Source organism: Littorina saxatilis, linkage group LG6 (assembly GCF_037325665.1).
Source record: "Littorina saxatilis isolate snail1 linkage group LG6, US_GU_Lsax_2.0, whole genome shotgun sequence".
NCBI lineage: Eukaryota > Metazoa > Mollusca > Gastropoda > Littorinimorpha > Littorinidae > Littorina > Littorina saxatilis.
In genome coordinates this window covers 16,036,812-16,057,020 of record NC_090250.1, presented here as the reverse complement: position 1 = coordinate 16,057,020, position 20,209 = coordinate 16,036,812, and the positions used below count along the sequence as shown (strand labels likewise).

General features: G+C 43.0%; 1 protein-coding gene across 3 annotated transcripts in view; it reads right to left on the bottom strand.

Moving 5' to 3' along the window:
* Window positions 1-6,491: 6,491 nt before the first annotated feature.
* The window catches only part of LOC138968609 (uncharacterized), a 58,281-nt gene continuing 44,563 nt past the window's right edge, over window positions 6,492-20,209 (bottom strand). The window contains exons 13-18 of one of the 3 annotated variants that reach the window (XM_070341203.1): window positions 16,033-16,178; window positions 15,194-15,253; window positions 14,491-14,550; window positions 14,189-14,236; window positions 10,161-10,314; window positions 6,492-6,998 (exon numbers count right to left, since the gene is read on the bottom strand). In XM_070341203.1, the coding sequence (XP_070197304.1) occupies window positions 6,931-6,998; window positions 10,161-10,314; window positions 14,189-14,236; window positions 14,491-14,550; window positions 15,194-15,253; window positions 16,033-16,178 (536 nt within the window). In that variant the 3' untranslated portion in view covers window positions 6,492-6,930. The remainder of the gene's footprint in view (window positions 6,999-10,160; window positions 10,315-14,188; window positions 14,237-14,490; window positions 14,551-15,193; window positions 15,254-16,032; window positions 16,179-20,209) is intronic. The other 2 variants (XM_070341204.1, XM_070341205.1) reach the window with 2 other exon arrangements.

Genomic DNA, 20,209 nt, shown 5'->3' with positions numbered 1-20,209 from the left:
TTGCGTGTGATCTGTTTATAAAATGAAATATTGTTGAAAACTAACCGTCGGATTGCAGTCTTGTCGATGCAGCCGAAATCTGGAAGGGGAACTACTCGTGTCGCTAGACAAAGTATGAGAGTTACTTTTCCTTGGAATCTTGCTAGCGATAAACGATTGTGCACGGCAGATCTGAATTCAGAAAACAACCGAACTCATGGATTTTATATTGAGATTCATGTGTTCAAGCCTGTAGTTGCTGGTTTAAATGCGGTATGGTTGTATTGTTTGCTCCAGAAATGTATATTTTGTACATTAGAGTGTTCTGAACTTTTGAGTCGCAAAAAGTAGATCCACAATATGTACAGTCTCTACCCATGAGCTATCGAGGATTCAGGCCCGTTGTTGGGTAAGTGATTTTGGTTGTTGGGTAAGTTACCGAAAAATAACTAGCCCTACAAGTTTACAGAGAGAAAGAAGTAGAGGGGGGAATAATGTGCTTTACATACCTAGTATCACCTTGAGTAATGAACTCCATCGTTTAGTGACACTTCAGCCATCTTCTTCTTCTTCTGCGTTCGTGGGCTGAAACTCCCACGTACACTCGTGTTTTTTTGCACGAGTGGAATTTTACGTGTATGACCGTTTTTTACCCCGCCATTTAGGCAGCCATACGCCGTTTTCGGAGGAAGTTTGCTGGGTATTTTCGTGTTTCTATAACCCACCGAACTCTGACATGGATTACAGGATCTTTTTCGTGCGCACTTGGTCTTGTGCTTGCGTGTACACACGGGGGTGTTCGGACACCGAGGAGAGTCTGCACACAAAGTTGACTCTGAGAAATAAATCTCTCGCCGAACGTGGGGACGAACTCACGCTGACAGCGGCCAACTGGATACAAATCCAGCGCGCTACCGACTGAGCTACATCCCCGCCCCACTTCAGCCCTCTGAATGAGGTTGAACTTTGCCTTTGAGGCTGGACAACCGGTTAGGACAACCGGTTAACACACAGTTCATTCATCTATCAGATAATGTTGCAACTTTATGTATTTGTTCCTGTACATATTACTAAATTAATTGCTATGGAATGTTACAGCTTTGCTTTTTTGGCTCACGTAAGTGTAGCCTATGCGATCATAACTTTGTCTGTCTGTGCGTGTGTGTGTGCGTGTGTGCGTGTGTATGTCTGTGGTAGAAACTTTAACATTTCGTCATTATGGCGTAAGAGGGTTAGACGTCACGCGAAGGAATTACTGAGTGTCGGTCATTTTGGCTCATTATTTTGAGCGGGCCGAGACTAGTTGGAAGGCACTATGGCGGAAAAGAGAGTTATCTTTTCATGTCTTGGCGTCTCAAATCTTATTAGTCAGAAAGAGCATGCACGTAGTCTCGACCAGCGCGTGGTGTGCTTCTTTCTGAGTACTTTACATCACAAATTGTACTTTACGTGCTTGATGATGACGTAAGTTAATTGTATGTGTTCTATTTCGTTGACTGAGCACGGCCGGGACCAGTTGGCGTGAGCGCTGGGATTTCGAGTTTCATTCGACATGTCAATGCATCGCAGTATGAAATAATACAGGTAGGAGGTTAGTCGATATCGACCAAAGTCGATAAGTGCATTCTTCACTATGGTATTGAGTCTGATTTCCTCGTCCATCTTGAATCAAAAAGCACTCTTCTTACAAAAGAACCCAACTTCGTTGCGAGCTACGGCGAAGCTTCGCATGTCAAAACTTGAGAAGCGATGTTGGGGTCAAAGTACCACGCCGTAGCTGCAGGTTTTTTGTATTAAGACTTTGCGAAGCTTCGTGTAGTCGACTACGGGCTCAATTCAGGACAGGCTTAAGTAGGCTAGATCTAGATCTAGTGTCTCGCTTTCTTGCACAGTGTCACCTATGCTTACTGTGTGTGTGTGTGTGTGTGTGTGTGTGTGTGTGTGTGTGTGTGTGTGTGTGTGTGTGTATGTGTGACGGAGTGATTGAGTTTGTGTTACTGTTTGTCGATTTCTTACGTGAGCCTTGAAGGCTTCGCCTCTTGTTTATTTTTAGAACCCCCATTTTAAGACGACGTCCAAAAATCTGGAACAAATCAGGGAGGGAGTCGTAAAATAGGGAATTACAGAGGTTGTGAACAGAAAGTCTCAGAAATAGGGGTACGTCTTTAAACGTGGGGGTCTTAAAAGGGGCTGTATATAATGTACCATTTTTGCGTTTCATTTCATTGACTGACTTGATATTTGTTTTTGGAGGGACAGTTTGACAACCTTCATGCTTGTTCACAGTAAATGTGAATTTTAATGGGAATTAAGTGCATTCATTCACAGCCAGCAGGGCTTAATAGATAAAACCAGTTTCATCATGATTGAGTGTATAGTTTTCAAAAGACACCAACATTTATTCCCTTTCTTGCACTATAACGAGCACCTGCATGCATTTGTTTGTGGAGCCTTTGCATTTCCACGGCTCATGGTTTTCTTTGAGATCTGATGTTCTTTTCATGTTAATTGATGGAACTTATGTATGGCTAACTTAGTATGGGGAGCTTAGATATCTAGATTTATATGTGTTCAAGATTGGTCAGGGGGTCATGCTGACAAGCTGATCACAGTGAGCTGTAGGTGTAGGTTGGGCAAAACAAGACATATACCGTATAAGCCCACCCCCCCTCTGCACGAATTTCGGACAAAAGTGGGGGGTGGGCTTATACTCGGTACTTGACCCTATGCATGAACATATTCTTCATTGCAATGGATATGATTCATATAATGATACCATCTGGTATGTAAAGTGTTATGTTTGTTCAAACTAAAGCAAATGTGAAGCAACAAAGGCTCACACACCATCACTCGTAAATGAACACATTGAAAGCATGTCTATTCAACAAAAACGGCTTTTATTCAAAAACAACTTGAAAAACTTTAACTTCAACTTGAAACTTGAACTTGAAAAACAGAACAACTTGAAACTTTCAACAACAATCGTCAACTGTCTACATTGCTTCATCAGAGTCTGAAGCAGGTGATTCTTCCTCACTAGTCAGACTGGCGTCGCTTGCGTTCTCCTTGGCAGCAGCAGCAGCGGCGTTGCCGTCGTGAGGAAGTGCCACCCCGATCTCCTCTGGGAACCACTCCAGGATCTGATCGTCCTCGCTGCCGTCCAGGGCATTGGACACACCGCACCTGAGGAAGGCCTTGGTGATGACGTCAAGTCCAACGCCGTCCCAGGCTCTCCCCACCCAGTTGACGACGTCCTGGCGGGTGGGCTGCCTCAGGTTGCCTGCAGCACTGGGGGGTCTGGGCTCTGCCATTCACGTTACCCAGCTGTCGCGCACCCGATCCTGCACAATCAGAATCAGGAACCGCCGTCAGATCTTCCGTTGAATGTCAAAGAGAAATTATGGAGCAACAATTGTCATTCCACTGCACAACTCCAAAAAGATGACCACACACGCACGCACACACGCACACACACACACACACATTAAACTTAGTCTCATTTACCTTGAAAGGCTTGACGATGCCGATGTCAATGGGTTGGGCGAGGGCTGTGCAACCAGCAGGCACGAGCACAAGGTCCACGTCCTGCTCGTCGAGAGCTGCTCGAACATCAGCTACCCTTTGAGCGACGTGGTGGTCCAGCAGAAGCAGGCGCCGAGTCTCTGAGGGGCCAAGCACACGCTCTGTCCAGGACAAAACTTGATCCCGTGTCATCCAGCCATTCCGTGTCGCTGTGACGCGGGCGTTGGCTGGAATCTGGAGATGCTGGCGGACACAGCGAGGAATCTCTCCAGTGCGTTCTTTGAAGATCAGAAACCCTGGCAGTTTGCTGCTGTCAGCAGCGGCACAGAGGGCGACTGTAAAACCCCTCTTCTCTGCTTTCCTTGTCTTGATGCGCACCCGCTTTGATCCTTTGATCTCATTTGTGCGGTTGGATGGCATGTCAAACCTGACCATTGTTTGGTCCATGTTTAGCATTTGTCCTAATGCGTACATGTGGCGGGGACGAAGTCGTAGGATATTTCTTCTGAAGTGCAGGAACTGCTCCTCAAAATCTGCCGGCACCTTCTGGTTACTGGACGTACAGAGGCAAATGGATACATGGTGCCGTTTTTTCCATCTTTGTAGCCACATGTTTGACGCATCAAAGCCTTGAAGGTTCAGACCCGCCCCTATCTGTCGCGCTTTTCTCTGCAAGTCTTTATTTCTAACAACTCGCCCTTCGCTTCTTTCTTCTTGTAGAAACTCAAAAAGTATCACCTCCAACTCCTCCGACTTCACAGTCCGACCAGGGTGAAGTTTCAACTTTCGCTTTTCTCTGCCAGTATCATGCTGCAGAAGGAGTCATCTCTGTTAGTTCGCCACATCCTAATTTGTTTTCTGTCCACACCAAACTCTTCGGCCGTGGCACTGACATTCCCGTGTCTGTCAAGGTGCTCCGGAGCAGTCAACTTGAATTCTACTGTGTAAGATTTTCGCTTCGGCATTTTCTTGGAAACAAGCGCCAAAAGCAAGGGGAAGCAACTCTGACACGACATTCTTCGGCATTCCTGTTTTCTCTCCTTGGTCTCGATTTTTCGTGTGTTTTTTTTAGCCATGTAAAAGTGGGGGGTGGGCGTTGACTTGATACTTCACCTTTTGCACGGATTTGGCTCCAAAGTGAGGGATGGGCGTTTACAATGTCATGGGCTTATACTCGGTACTTTACGGTAATAGCTGAACGGTGATATGGCTATTGTGTCCTTAAACCTCAGTTTTGTAAAGATCGAGTCACAGTTGTGAGTCGTTTTCTGCTTTAACCATTCTTGGTAATATTTAACAGTGCTGGTATGATGCATACATTGCATGCATATTTAGTGTTAATCTAGCTGGTCAAACACTACTGGTTTGTTTGTTTGTTTGTTTGTTTGCTTAACGCCCAGCCGACCACGAAGGGCCATATCAGGGCGGTGCTGCTTTGACATATAACGTGCGCCACACACAAGACAGAAGTCGCAGCACAGGCTTCACGTCTCACCCAGTCACATTATTCTGACACCGGACCAACCAGTCCTAGCACTAACCCCATAATGCCAGACGCCAGGCGGAGCAGCCACTAGATTGCCAATTTTAAAGTCTTAGGTATGACCCGGCCGGGGTTCGAACCCACGACCTCCCGATCACGGGGCGGACGCCATACCACTAGGCCAACCGTGCAGGTAACACTACCGGTAATTAACATCTAACATCAGCCGTTTGCTTTTGCTTCTTGTCAACATATTTACATTATGTTTGCATTTGTTTTCATCATGCAGACCATATTTTAACATTATGATGTGTATTAATTCCATGCACTCAACACCATGTGGTGACTGAGGTTTTGTATGTAACTGTGTGTGTGTGTGTGCATGTGCACGTGTGTGAGAGAGAGTGTTGTGACTATACTGCAGTGTAATAGACTTCTGATGACACAGAAGATTAATGTATTGTACTTTCATCAGCTATTTTCTTTCATGTAATTAATACAGTGGTACCTGTGATGAGAGGACACCTCCCTTAAAAGGACACATTCTAGTATCTCTACCTATACCTGTCATGACAGGCCACCTGCAATGTAGGGACACGTTTAGCTGGTCCCAAGGGTGTCCTTTCATCGCAGGTACCACTGTATAAGTGCTGTTTTCGTTTTGGTACCTGTTTGGTATGAACACAATGATATGAACAGCGCTTTTGAAGACACAGATTCTTTGTAATATGCTGCCATCTCGTGTCTGCCAAGTTGCACCTTACACAGAGGCTTAACTGACAAAAATAATAAAATTGATTTACCATTCATGTTCACAGCAGAGTTGTAGCTTTTTTATGAGGAGACTGGAGAATTGTTCTCCCTATTTCGTTTTGTTTAAACCCAGCGTTCTTTGTCAAGTCTGGATGTACGTTCATTGTCAAGTCTGGATGTACGTTATATTTATTCTGTTGAATATTTAATTCTTTCTGGCATAGATTTGCTTAAGTACCGGTAATGGTCAGCTCTTCCATTAGAATCACATTTGGACAAGCTGGTGGCAACTTGACAATATTATGGTATTAACGACTTGTGACTGTATTTCTTGTACATAACTCTTCCATACAGTGGAACCCTCCTTTTAAGACCGAAATGTTTTGAGAAAATCGGATCTTGAAAGGGAGCGAGTTTTAAAATTGAATTAAATTAACAGACTTATACATTTATGAACAGTGCTTGTGAAAATGTAAGGGTCTTGAATCACTGGTCTTAAAAGAGGTTTTCACTGTACTGCATTCAGTTTTTGTGATATTTCATGCATTTCTGATTAATAACATTTTTCTCAAATCATCCATATGTTGTGCATCAAGTTATATGATGTGATTGCTTTGAATGCTATCATGTACATTTTGCAAAGGTGATCAAGCTTATACTTATAGCTACTGCGTGCTAGGAACATGCATGCACACACACACACATGCACACACACACAGCCATACAATTTAATAAAACAATGTAAGCTGGCAGCAATGTTCTGTAAATATAATTGTACACACTGTATACACATATTGTAAGTGAGTGAGCAAAGAGGTTACAGAAAAAAAACAATACACAGACTGTACCACATGTTATCTCATGCACACACAAAAGTTTGTGCTTCCAGGCACTGAGTTCAAAATAACTAACATGAACACTGTATAAATGCTCACACAAAAATAAAAGATGCACTTAGTGGCTCAGAATCAAAAACGGTAGTCTTAAAAATCAGTATATTTAGTGTTGGTGAAACGTGTGGAGGTAAAAGAAAAACAGATCATAATCCGCAGAGTTTGTTAGTGATTCTAAAATGCTGTGCTCATAATGGGTCAATGCACCTACAAATCTGGCTTCAAGAGTTGAACCTGTGGCATTATAACATCTTTTGGGATTCTGTCTGTATGAATAAAACCAACCCAAAGAAATGATGCTCAACAGTGAATGCAAAAGATGGGCTGCATTGGGTCGGCCATGACGTCTGGATCTTTGGTTACGCCCCCTGCACACACACGAGTACAATGCCATGATTACAATAGCGCTGTCAATTTATAAGTCTGTTTTGGAAGATTGAACGTTCTCTGAGCTGTACGTGTGTGAAAGGCCAGCTCGCATTCTTCTAGTTCATACAATATTCCAACGTAAAATTTGAGTAACAGTTTTGTTTACCTCCAACATGCAAGCAGTCATAATGCACTTTTCACCAAGCTGCATGTGTTGTTTTGGTGTTACAATCAATCAATCAATATGAGGCTTATATTGCGTGTATTCCGTAGGTACAGTTCTAAGCGCAGGGATTTATTTTTTTTATTTTGTTATTTTTTATTTTTAAAATTTTTTTGCAATTTATATTGCGCACATATTCAAGGCGCAGGGTTTTATTTATGCCGTGTGAGATGGAATTATTTTACACAATATATCACGCATTCACATCGGCCAGCAGATCGCAGCCATTTCGGCGCATATCCTACTTTTCACGGCCTATTGTTCCAAGTCACACGGGTATTTTGGTGGACATTTTTATCTATGCCTATACAATTTTGCCAGGAAAGACCCTTTTGTCAATCGTGGGATCTTTAACGTGCACACCCCAATGTAGTGTACACGAAGGGACCTCGGTTTTTCGTCTCATCCGAAAGACTAGCACTTGAACCCACCACCTAGGTTAGGAAAGGGGGGAGAAAATTGCTAACGCCCTGACCCAGGGTCGAACTCGCAACCTCTCGCTTCCGAGCGCAAGACTGCGTTACCACTCGGCCACCCAGACCACTCCAAATGTATTACATGCATCACACATTGAGGTCAAACCTGTCTATAACAATCCACCAAGGGACCATCCAACCCAAAGTGGTCCTTGTAGATAGGTGGTCTTTATGGAAAGGTCATCAATATAGGAAAAAACCTCCTTATTTGTGTGGGGTGGTCGCAAAGGGCAGGTCGTTATTAACAGCTATTGTGTTTTCAGCATAGCAGTAGGGTCCGATATTTAGACGAGACAAGTATTATATGCCGACGAGTCGAAGACAAGTCGCATACTTGTTCGAGTCTAAATATCGGACCCTATTTGCTACGCTGAACATAGCGATTATAAAGCTGTTCTGACCTTGATTTGTTGTTCCAAACTTACAAAATGACAGTTTTTGCGTCGATCGTTGATCTCAGGTTTTGATAGCAGACGCCGTTTCTTATGCGCATTAGTTTTGCGCAGGCGCCACACTGACTTTGGAAAAAAATTCTATTTGACAACACAGCTGTTAAACAACTTTTTATTAGTTCATTCGTATACAACAACAAAAAGTTTGAGTTTTTTAATTTTGAACAAGACAACTTATGAAGAAGACCAAAACACAAAATCAACGGAAAACTAGAAACAACTGAAGAACTAGGATGCAACAAGGGGAGGAGAAGAGAACAGCTATAGCTAATCCGTACAACGCGAGCAGACGGCAGTGAAGTTTTCAGTTTGGGTGAATGGCATTTATACTTGTCTCGTCATGAAGCGAATTTTTCAACCTCAGTTATAAACGACTACATGAATGTTAGTGCCATGAGTTGTACATCAATACTTCAGAGGGGAAGTGGGGTATTTAGTGTGGAGCTACGAGATAAGAAAAGCCGAATGCGAAAGTTTGTGTCAGTCGGCAACTGAGCTCACACAGGCACACAAAAATGGCTGTTCCATTTTACTCCCCTGTTTGTACTACATCTTTCGACTTTGGGCATTTTGTGGTGTTTAGGGACAGAAAATAATTGGTTTAGTCCTGTTTCATCGGGAAGTTAGCAGAAAAGGGTATGCTATCGACATTTGTAAAGCTGAAAAACATTCCCGAGAAGAATGTAAGTTGTCAGTGTATGCTGTTGTCGATTGAAACATCGTGTGGCACAGATGGGTAAACCGGAACCATTGTTTGTTTGTTTGTTTGCTTAACGCCCAGCCGACCACGAAGGGCCATATCAGGGCGGTGCTGCTTTGACATAATATAACGTGCGCCACACACAAGACAGAAGTCGTAGCACAGGCTTCATGTCTCACCCAGTCACATTATTCTGACACCGGACCAACCAGTCCTAGCACTAACCCCATAATGCCAGACGCCAGGCGGAGCAGCCACTAGATTGCCAATTTTAAAGTCTTAGGTATGACCCGGCCGGGGTTCGAACCCACGACCTCCCGATCACGGGGCGGACGCCTTACCACAAAGCCAAAACCGGAACCATGCGTCTTTGTTATTGCCAATATGCTTTTGGATATTGGCAAAAATGGTCGACTTCCGTAGCATTATGCTTTGATGATCGGAAAAGGGATGTGTGAGACCATCCAATCACAGCCCCCGAATTCCCCCACGTGTCCATCAGAATAGCTATATTAAGGGGTGGTCACCTAGGGCAGGTTCGATTGTATACTAAAATACTGATAACTGGCATGTGTACTCTAAGCAAACATAAGGGATCTTTGATGACTCGATCAGCAGTGGTCTTGATGTTCATATAAACAACTAGTAACAGTGATAAATTAGCTAAAAACTGCTTTTATCATTGTTTTATATAGTTATTAAAAGGATATCCCTGTGAAAATGCAGTAGCAATTAGAGTAAACAACACCTATGAAAGCTGCAAGACTGGTTGGAATTTTCCTTGTGCAACGTAGGGGGGCCAGGTAACTCAGTTGTTAGAGCACTGAACTTAATTTTGTGATCCTAGGGTCACGGGTAGGTATCCGGGCTGGGAAGGACACAGGTCAACTTTATGTGCAGACTGAGACTAAGAGACGGTTTCCATGTTGCACCCCCATGTCACCACTGTGGCATGTAAAAGACCTCAGTCATTCTGCCATAAGCTCAGGTGGCTGTACACCAAAACACGCACACATCTGGGTAGCGTACGTGACTCTGTTGCTGCCTAAGCTTTTCACTGGGAGGAAGCGACCTGAATTTCTCAACGATGGGACAATAAAGTTATTCAAAAATGAAAATAAAATGAAAGTGCATTCAATACCTCTCCGGATCATGCTGCAGTCATAGTTTGTCACTTGGGTCATCGTTCTATTACGTTCAGTCACTTGAGCGTGGATTTTCTTTCACTGGGAGGAAGCGACCTGAATTTCTCAACGATGGGACAATAAAGTTATTCAAAAATGAAAATAAAATGAAACTGCATTCAATACCTCTCCGGATCATGCTGCAGTCATAGTTTGTCACTTGGGTCATCGTTCTATTACGTTCAGTCACTTGAGCGTAGATTTTCTTTCGCAACTCAGGGCCAGCCATTCTCAGGTAAAATTGCTTGGACAGCATCACACACTCCACGTCGTCACTGAGCTGTTGGACACACCACAGGTTTCAATCAGAGTACAGTGGAACCCCCTTTTTAAGACACCCCCCCCCCCCCCCCCCAATCTAAGACTTCCTCCATCTCTGCTTAAGACCCCCCCCGACACACGACAGCTACCAGCGTTACTGTCAAGGCCTGACCAGGTAAAAATCTTCCGCCCTGAGAACAGGGCACAACAAAATCCAACAACACCTGCACAGGAAATTGCGTCTGTTTCTGCCCTACACGCCCTACAGCTATCCACTAAGAAGACTGCAGTCATCCAGTGGATATACCTTCAGACCATTCTGATAATCATCGGTCCACGCTATCGCTCATGTCTCTCTGACAGGATGGATATTTGCTACGCGGAGTACAGGGAAAGAAAGTGTCTAAAAGCCGAAATCTATCAAAACAAGAATACAGAGTTATCTCCCATATGTTTTTTTGCTAATGTTTCTGATCAAAAGACGAACGTGATTGTAGAATGGCCGACTTCGACCATGATCTCCATTCTGTTCTTCCCAGTTATGATAAAGACATCGTTCTAAGGTCAAAACAAGTCGAAATTTTGAGACTGCTGTGGGATTAGGAGACCGTGATATTGTTGCATCACTCCCAACTGGTTACGGAAAACTAGTTTTGTCCGCTCTGTAGCCATTTTGTTATGATCACGTGACAAAGTTGATTACCACGTGACACTTTTGCCATATTTATTATTTAAGTTATTGAGACATCCCAGTGCACTAAGGGATTTATAGAGCAAATCGAGAAAATTCATTATTGAACGAAGCGCATAGCGCTGAGTTCAATAATTATTTTCGAGATTTGCTCTATAAATCCCTTAGTGCACTGGGATTGTTTCAATAACGATATTGTCAGTACCGCCATAGAAAAAAGAAGATTCCAAACGCACATTTTGCAACGCGCATTTGGATAGGCATAACTGTGTGGTCAGGTTGTGTACAGTAAAGATCTACTTTTGTGTGGTGTGTCTCAAGTGTGTCGTGCTTTCGTCACACGCATTTTAATTTCTGTTGGTAAATTCCAGTGTAGCGTTAATCTGAACAGTGATGATCTTTCAGAGAGACCTCATTTGAACTCGGAGAAAGGACTGTGCTCGAGTCATTATTTGCGATTCGAAACCTCCAGTCGAGCTTCGACGGATTGACTGTGCGGAGTGACTCCCCTTGAATTGACTCGAAGCGGGACTCGACTGTTCGCACATTTTCAAAACAAATGTGGCATATTTCTCGTGTTGTATCTTCACTCATCGGGGAGTCTGATACTAAATATGAACGGTAAGAATGCTCTGAACCCTACACGTATTACATCCCCATCGTTTTTTCGTTCACATTTGCCCAACATGTTAATTTGCTGAGCGGGGTTAATGTCGTCTGCTAGGCTACCTCAGTACCTGGGCAATCGAACCACTGCAGTCTGCACTGAGTCTGCATGCATGAGGCAGGCTCTGGTAATAAGTCTTATATATGGTAAGAACGTTCTGAACCTTACACGTTTTCGATTACGATTGTTCTTGTCTTGAAATAATAATTCGGAAACCATTCATTTACTGAACTGATGTAGTCGTATTTCTGTGTAGTCTGCTACAGAGTCGATCGAGTCAGTCTTCCAAACTGGTCTAGCTGGTACGTTATCGGAATAACACTTGTGTTTTCTGTTAGCCGCTGGGAATTGTATACTAACTCATCATTTGGTAATGTGGATGATAAGCTACATGCCACTAACACGGCATATGAGAAGAATTTATGCAAGTCGGCGAAAATTAGATGAAACACAGCGGCTTCTATTTTTAGATCACTGGCACTGGCACAGGCACATGCAATCTGTCAGAAAAAAAACCACTTCTGCTTTTATTGAGAAGCAGGGAATTTATGGTCATTTGGTATTGTGGAGAACATAAGCTACATGTCATTAATTAATTCTGATGATGAGAGCACAGTCTCGCTTAGGCAAAGGGCGGAAGAATACGCTCTGTGGAAAAGTTAGCGCACTCCAAGAGTGCGCTAACAGTTTTAGCGCATCGCCATTAGCCAATCAACTGGTTCACATCAGTCATGTGACACCAATACTTACTGACAATTATTATTATAGTGAGTATTTCTACGCACATACCCTCCCAGAGGGGAGGCTCATGGCGTTTACAATATGCCGTGTGAGATGGAATTTTTTACACAATATATCACGCATTCACATCGGCCAGTAAATCTCAAGCGTGTTAGGCGAGTATATACATTTCACGGCCTATTATTCCTTTGTAATTTAAAAATTACACAACACCATAAAAAAATCATTATCAACGATCGCGAATCTGCTTATATCAATAACACATTACGAAAAGCTCTAAATATGTAAAACATTTGATTTCCTCTCCAGAGAAGGAAAACAAAGGCATCCTGTCAGGGATAAATGAGACCTGAAAAGATTAGTAACTCATTTTACCTGAGTTCAGGATGACCTTCACACTGCAACAATTACAAGGCAACGAAGAGGCTCATGAGCTAGAGGCTCCCAAAAGAGGGAAGAAATTAAACTGACACAAATGGAAACTGCTTCACACTTACAGGCAGTAAAGAATCCCTTATTCTTCTTCACGATTGTTTGCTTCTTCACCGCCATGCACACAAGAGTGCATAAAACAAAAACGAAGGAATCTACAACTGACTGAGAAGAAATATACCGTAAAGTACCTTGTAAGCGCCCAGTATCGAGTAAGCGCCCACCCCCCACTTTTAGTCCAAAACCGTGCATAGGGTGTAGTACCTTGTAAGCGCCCATCCCCCACTTTACACCATTGAAATCAGGGGAAATAAAAATTCCGCACTTGATCTGCTAGTTGGCTCACGTAAGTGTAGCCTATGCGATGATAAACTTTGTCTGTCTGTGCGTGCGTGCGTGTGTGTGTGTGTGTGTGTGTGTGTGTGTGATAGAAACTTTAACATTTCCGAGTCTATGGATTACGTCAGTCTCGGTCAAAAGTGTTTGACGTGTGTGATAGAAACTATTTGAAGACGTCACATTATGACGTAAGAGGGTTAGACGTCACGCAAAGGAATTACTGAACGTCTCGGTCATTGTTATTGTGAGCGGGCCGAGACTACTTGGCAGATCCAGGGTCTCGCTTTCTTGCACAGTTTCACCTATGCTTACTGTGTGTGTGTGTGTGTGTGTGTGTGTGTGTGTGTGTGTGTGTGTGTGTGTGTGTGTGTGTGTGTGCGTGTATGTGTGACGGAGTGATTGAGTTTGTGTTACTGTTTGTCGATTTCTTACGGGAGCCTTGAAGGCTTCGCCTCTTGTTTTGTGAATGATTTCCCTTTCTTGCAAACCCTATCACGTGTGTCTGCAAGCCTTGGATCTAAACGCCTGCAAGTCAATGATTACAAGATGCCGCGGATCAAATCGTACACAGTTGCATTTAAGCTGTCAGCTCTTGACTATTTGGATAATAACGCCAGTGTCGCAAACAGCAAGTGAGTTTGGGGTAGATAGAAAAAGGATACGAGAATGGCGAGAGAATCGCGATACCCTGTTACGTCACCAGGCCGGAAAGGAAAATAAGAAGCGAAAGTTACATGGCGGTCGAGACGTCAGATCAGAAGATCTCTCTCTGATCTCTCTCTCTCTCTCTGATCTCTCTCTCTCTGATCTCTCTCTCTCTCTGATCTCTCTCTCTGATCTCTCTCTCTCTCTCTGATCTCTCTCTGATCTCTCTCTGATCTCTCTCTCTCTCTCTCTGATCTCTCTCTGATCTCTCTCTCTCTCTCTCTCTCTCTCTCTCTCTCTCTCTCTCTCTCTCTCTTTCTGCCGAAAACAGTCTTTGGCCAAGTAAAATAGACTGCTGCCCATATCCAGAAGACGTACCCCTTGTTCAAGGGAAACAGAGACACAGTGCGGCCAACAGCGGCAGCTCTGCAGACAAGAAAAGGATGCGACGACATTTGTCTCCCCAAGCTCTCTCTAATGACAATACGAACAAGAAAAAACAATGGAAGATGAAAAAAGAAAGAAGATACGATTACGAAGTGATCAAAGATCACATTTCTTACTGAAAACTGCTCGTGCATAGGGTGTAGTACCTAGTAAGCGCCCACCCCCTACTTTGGGTCGGAATTGGTGCACAGGGGGGGTGGGCGCTTACAAGGTACTTTACGGTATATACATACCAGCATCAGATTTCTGTGTGGTGCGGGATTTTTGGGATCAAGATCCAGGTCTTCTAATCCCTGTGGAAAAAACAAACACCAGTGAATTTTAACAAACAAATAAAATATCTTGATTGTCAAAGCTACGTACAGTGGAACCCCCCTTTTAAGACCTTGTTTTCTCAGACTTTCTGTTCATTACCAATGTAAAATTACCCCCGTTTTAAGACTCCCTCCTTTTTAAGACCTTGTTTTCTCAGACTTTCTGCTCATTACCAATGTAAAATTACCCCCGTTTTAAGACTCCCTCCTTTTTAAGACCTTGTTTTCTCAGACTTTCTGTTCATTACCAATGTAAAATTACCCCCGTTTTCAGACTCCCTCCTTTTTAAGACCTGATTTTCTTAGATTTGTGGAGGTCTTAAAAGGGGGGTTCCACTGTATTATAAACAACATTCCAGAGTTCTTTGTTACCACTTTTATAATTAAGTGACCACATTTTCTGTTACTGCTCTAACTTTTGTTTCTTTACACGAAAAAAAGAATTATCAACCAGCAGAATCTATCATAAAGATGAAAATTGAAGAGATCAGAGCAAACTTCTGACAGACCATAAATGACTTGTGTAATTAAGTTAAGTGTTGATTAAAATGACATGACTTGTTGATTAAGTATTATAGCTGTATAGCATGATTCATGAGTGATTTTTTTTTTATTTACTCACAAAGACGTCCAGTTCTCGTAAACTCTGTACCCATTTGTATGTCCACTTTCTTCCTTTAAACTTGGAGGACAAAATCATAATAATAATGATAATAATAATAATAATCTATATAATTAGGATACTTCGATGGCACAAATGCTTAAATAGTTGCAAGCGCCTCATAAAATAAACATTTCTGTACACAATTTCAATTTGAATATAAATATTAAAAACAAATAAGGCCAAAAAATACTGTACTCACCTGTGAACAAAGAAGACAAAACAAATAACGGCGACATCTCGACCCATATAGGTTCTTCGGATCTCCAGACACATAAACAAGACCCTGATAGGGTCGAAACATCGCCGTTATTAATGTTTCATCAGTTCGAACTTCCTTCACACGCGAGTACAGCATTTTTTAGTCTTTTAATTCTTTGCTCGCTCACAGTCACCATTAATCTTCTGCTTTAAATATTCAACCAAACCGCTGAAAAAGTCTTACATGAACACACACACACACACACACGAGCAAATATATAAGCAAATACATTATACAGAGCACCCTGATGCATGTTTCTGACTAATTACAACTGATCGCTTAGTGCCTTATTTTGCAACCATGATCTGTAGCTAATAGCACCAGGAATGTTTCATACATACAAGTGATCGCCTGGTGCCTTGCAACCATGATCTGTAGCTTAGCACCAGGAATGTTTCAGACATACAAGTGATCGCTTGGTGCCTTGCAACCATGATCTGTAGCTAATAGCACCAGGAATGTTTCATACATACAAGTGATCGCTTGGTGCCTTGCAACCATGATCTGTAGCTTAGCACCAGGAATGTTTCAGACTTACACGTGATTGCTTGGTGCCTCGCAACCATGATCTGTAGCTGAACACAGACATTCTGGAAGGTTCAGGTTCTTCTGTCAGTGTGTATCCCGAGGGGGAAGCGCTAGGCATCAAACTAGGCATTGCCAACGACGCTCTCAGAGAGTGACCTTCAGTTGATTGTAAAACAGACCACAAACACAGTTTTAGCTTTTTTAGCGCTTAAAAATGGTCAAATGAAATCTGTGATGTGAAGTCAATGGCAATTAGACAAACTCATGGAACCCTGGGGCCCTTTTTATGAACTCCCCTTTCATGAACTCCCCATTTTATGAACTCCCTATTTTATGAACTCCCCATTTTATGAACTCCCCAATTTACGATTTCCCCCCTTTTAAGACCTTGCTTCTTTAGACTTTTCTGTTCATAACCAGTATGTACATTTACCTCCATTTTAAGACCTGCACTTCATTTTAAAACTCCCTGCTTTTTACATTTAGTCAAGTTTTGAAATTGAAATTGATTGAAATATTGGCCAAGCAATCTTTGACGAAGGCCGGACTTCGGTATTGCATTTCAGCATGGAGGCTTAAAAATTAATTAATGACTTTGGTCATTAAAAATCTGAAAATTGTAATTAAGATTATTTTTTTTAAAAACGATCCAAAATTACCTTTATTTTATTCTTCATCATGTTCTGATTCCAAAAACATATAAATATGTAATATTCGGATTAAAAACAAGCTCTGAAAATTAAAAATAGAATAATTATGATTAAAATTAAATTTCCAAAATCGTTTTAAAAACAATTTCATCTTATTTCTTGTTGGTTCCTGATCGACGGGCGCTGTGGCGGGGTGGTAAGACGTTGGCCTTAATCGGAAGGTCGAGGGTTCGAATCCCGGTCGCGGCCGCCTGGTGGGTTAAGTGTGGAGATTTTTCCGATCTCCCGGGTCAACTTATGTGCAGATCTGCTAGTGGCTTATCCCCCTTCAAGTCAAACAGTTTATTTACCAAATGCAAAGCACAGGATTTTGTTATGGTGTATGCATAAAACTTCACACTCCTTCCACACGCATATATCATAATAAATATGTACAGATAAAGTGTTCAATTTCACTCGGCCTATTTACGTGTGTATACCAACCAGACAGTTCAAAACAGGCTGGTTGTTCTTTTAGCACCAATTTGACAGGAGTAATCACAGGTTGCATGGATAAAGATAAATGAATTCCCTAAAATCATATCTAAAAATATAATCATCAATATAATAAATCCGAGTACATGCTGACACAGTTATTCAAATGACACAACCCTTATATCTATTAAGATATTTCATTTAAGGATACTCGATCCATTTCAAAACTTTAGCTGACACATATCACAGATCTAACAGATCTATAAACGATCCACCATTGAGGCCGCAAGGACTGCCTCAGGAAAGAAACTGTTCCTGAAACGAGAAGTCCTGCTCTTCAGAGCGCGGAAGCGCTTGCCTGACGGGAGGGGCTCGAACAGATGGCTGGCTGGGTGAGATGAGTCTGCCACTATACCCCTAACTCTCTTTGCTAAACGTGAGCTGAGTGAGGCGACTGACGGAAGTTCGCAACCCACAATACGAGACGCTTGTCTGACAATGCGCTCCAGCTCTTCCTTGTTCCTAGCACTGGCACCGCTAAACCACACGGTGACTGAAAAACACAGAATGCTTTCTACAGTAGCCCTATAGAACTGCTTTTGGATGGCTTGGTTCAGTCTAAATTTCTTCAGCTGTCTAAGGAAGTGAAGCCTCTGCTGACACTTCTTGATAATGGGCTCTGTGTTTTTGTCCCATGTGAGGTCGCTCGAGATGATTGTGCCTAAAAATCTAAAGGAGTCGACCTGCTCAACACTTACACCGTTGATCTCTAAAGGGGTGAGTGCGAGTTTGTTCTTTCTAAAATCTACAATCATTTCTTTGGGTTTGGAGACATTGAGCTCTAAGTTGTTGTCAGAGCACCAGCCAACCAACTGTTCCACCTCCTCTCTTTTCACACTTTCATCATCGTTGGAAATCAGCCCCTCAACTGTCGTGTCATCTGAAAACTTCAGAACCAGCACAGATGGATCTGATGATACACAGTCGTTCGTGAAAAGTGTGAATAAAAGTGGAGAAAGCACACACCCCTGGGGTGCCCCTGTGTTCAGCGTGGCTGAGCAAGAGTATGAACCGTTCACCTTGACTACCTGTGGACGGTCTAAGAGAAAGTCTAAAACCCAATGACAGATGGACGGATGTACGTTCAGGGCTGACAGCTTGTCAAACAGCATGTGGGGGATAATTGTATTAAAAGCACTACTAAAATCGAGAAATAAGATTCTAGCGTATGAACGTGGCTTCTCCAGATGACGCAGGATGTGGAACAGGCCTAGCGCTACAGCGTCCTCAACTGATCTGTTTGCCCGATAAGCGAACTGGAGAGGGTCACGTGAGGCACCAGTGCATGCCTTTAAGTAGGACAGAACGATCCGCTCAAAAACCTTCATGGCCACTGATGTGAGTGCGACTGGGCGGTAGTCATTAAGCTGGGCGACACGGGGTTTCTTGGGGACAGGGACTATCACCGACGACTTAAAACAGCGGGGGACAGAGTGCTTCTCTAAGGACTCATTAAAAATGTCTGTGAACACGGGTGCTAACTGATCAGAGCAACACTTAAGAGCAGCAGTCGAAACACCATCCGGACCCGAGGCTTTCCTGACGTGTGTACACGAAAGCACAAGACCAAGTGCGCACGGAAAAGATCCTGTAATCCATGTCAGAGCTCGGTGGGTTATTGAAACACGAAAATATCCAGCATGCTTCCTCCGAAAGCAACGTATGGCTGCCTTAATGGCGGGGTAAAAACGGTCATACACGTAAAATTCCACTCGTGCAAAAAACACGAGTGTACGTGGGAGTTTCAGCCCACAAACGCAGAAGAAGAAGAAGAAGTTGGTTCCTGATTCCAAAAACATATAGATATGATATGTTTGGATTAAAAACACGCTCAGAAAGTTAAAACGAAGAGAGGTACAGTAAAGCGTACGTGCTATGCAGCACAGCGCAACCGCGCTGAACAGGCTCGTCACTTTCACTGCCTTTTGCACTAGCGGCGGACTACGGTCATTGTGAAAAAATGCAGTGCGTTCAGTTTCATTCTGTGAGTTCCACAGCTTGACTAAATGTAGTAATTTCGCCTTACGCGACTTGTTAATTCCTGATTTTCTCAGATTTTGGGAGGTCTTAGAAGGGACAGTTTTTTTTTCACTGTAATAAAATGTGTATTGCAGGTCTGACCACAGTGACTCATTTCTTCAGTCAAAATATTTCAACCAGACACATTTTGTACATGTCCAAAATGCACAGATATAAAGGTCATGATTCCTATATATTGCTATTCTGATAGACACGTGGGTGAATTTGGGGGTTGTGATTGGATAGAGTACTCACACAGCCCTATTCCTGGGATCATCGGGCCATATTCCGCAGAAAGTCTGTGAATATGCTTTCATATTCATAATAACAAAGACGCATGTTTCCGGTTTTTTTCTCGACGTGTATGAAATACACGCATACCTGCCCTGGTTTGTTTCTGTGACTGCATGGTCGACAGACGATGCAATTTGCTTTTTTTTCTCTTACCGTACATGAAATACATTCCGTGTAATTTTACTCCAGTTCTTTAACAGGCAAGAGGGCGGGGATGTAGCTCAGTCGGTAGCGCGCTGGTTTTGTATCCAGTTGGCCGCTGTCAGCGTGAGTTCGTCCCCACGTTCGGCGAGAGATTTATTTCTCAGAGTCAACTTTGTGTGCAGACTCTCCTCGGTGTCCGAACACCCCCGTGTGTACACGCAAGCACAAGACCAATTAAGTGCGCACGAAAAAGATCCTGTAATCCATGTCAGAGTTCGGTGGGTTATAGAAACACGAAAATACCCAGCATGCTTCCTCCGAAAGCGGCGTATGGCTGCCTAAATGGCGGGGTAAAAACGGTCATACACGTAAAAGCCGTGGGAGTTTCAGCCCATGAACGAACAAACAAACAAACAGGCAAGAAACCTTGCAAAGTTCCAGTAAGCTTTGCTGCATTCTAGCAGACGGTCTTTCCCATGTGTAGCACACAATCAGCACTCTCGAGCTCCCCTTTCCCATGTGTAGCACACTATCAGCACTCTCCCC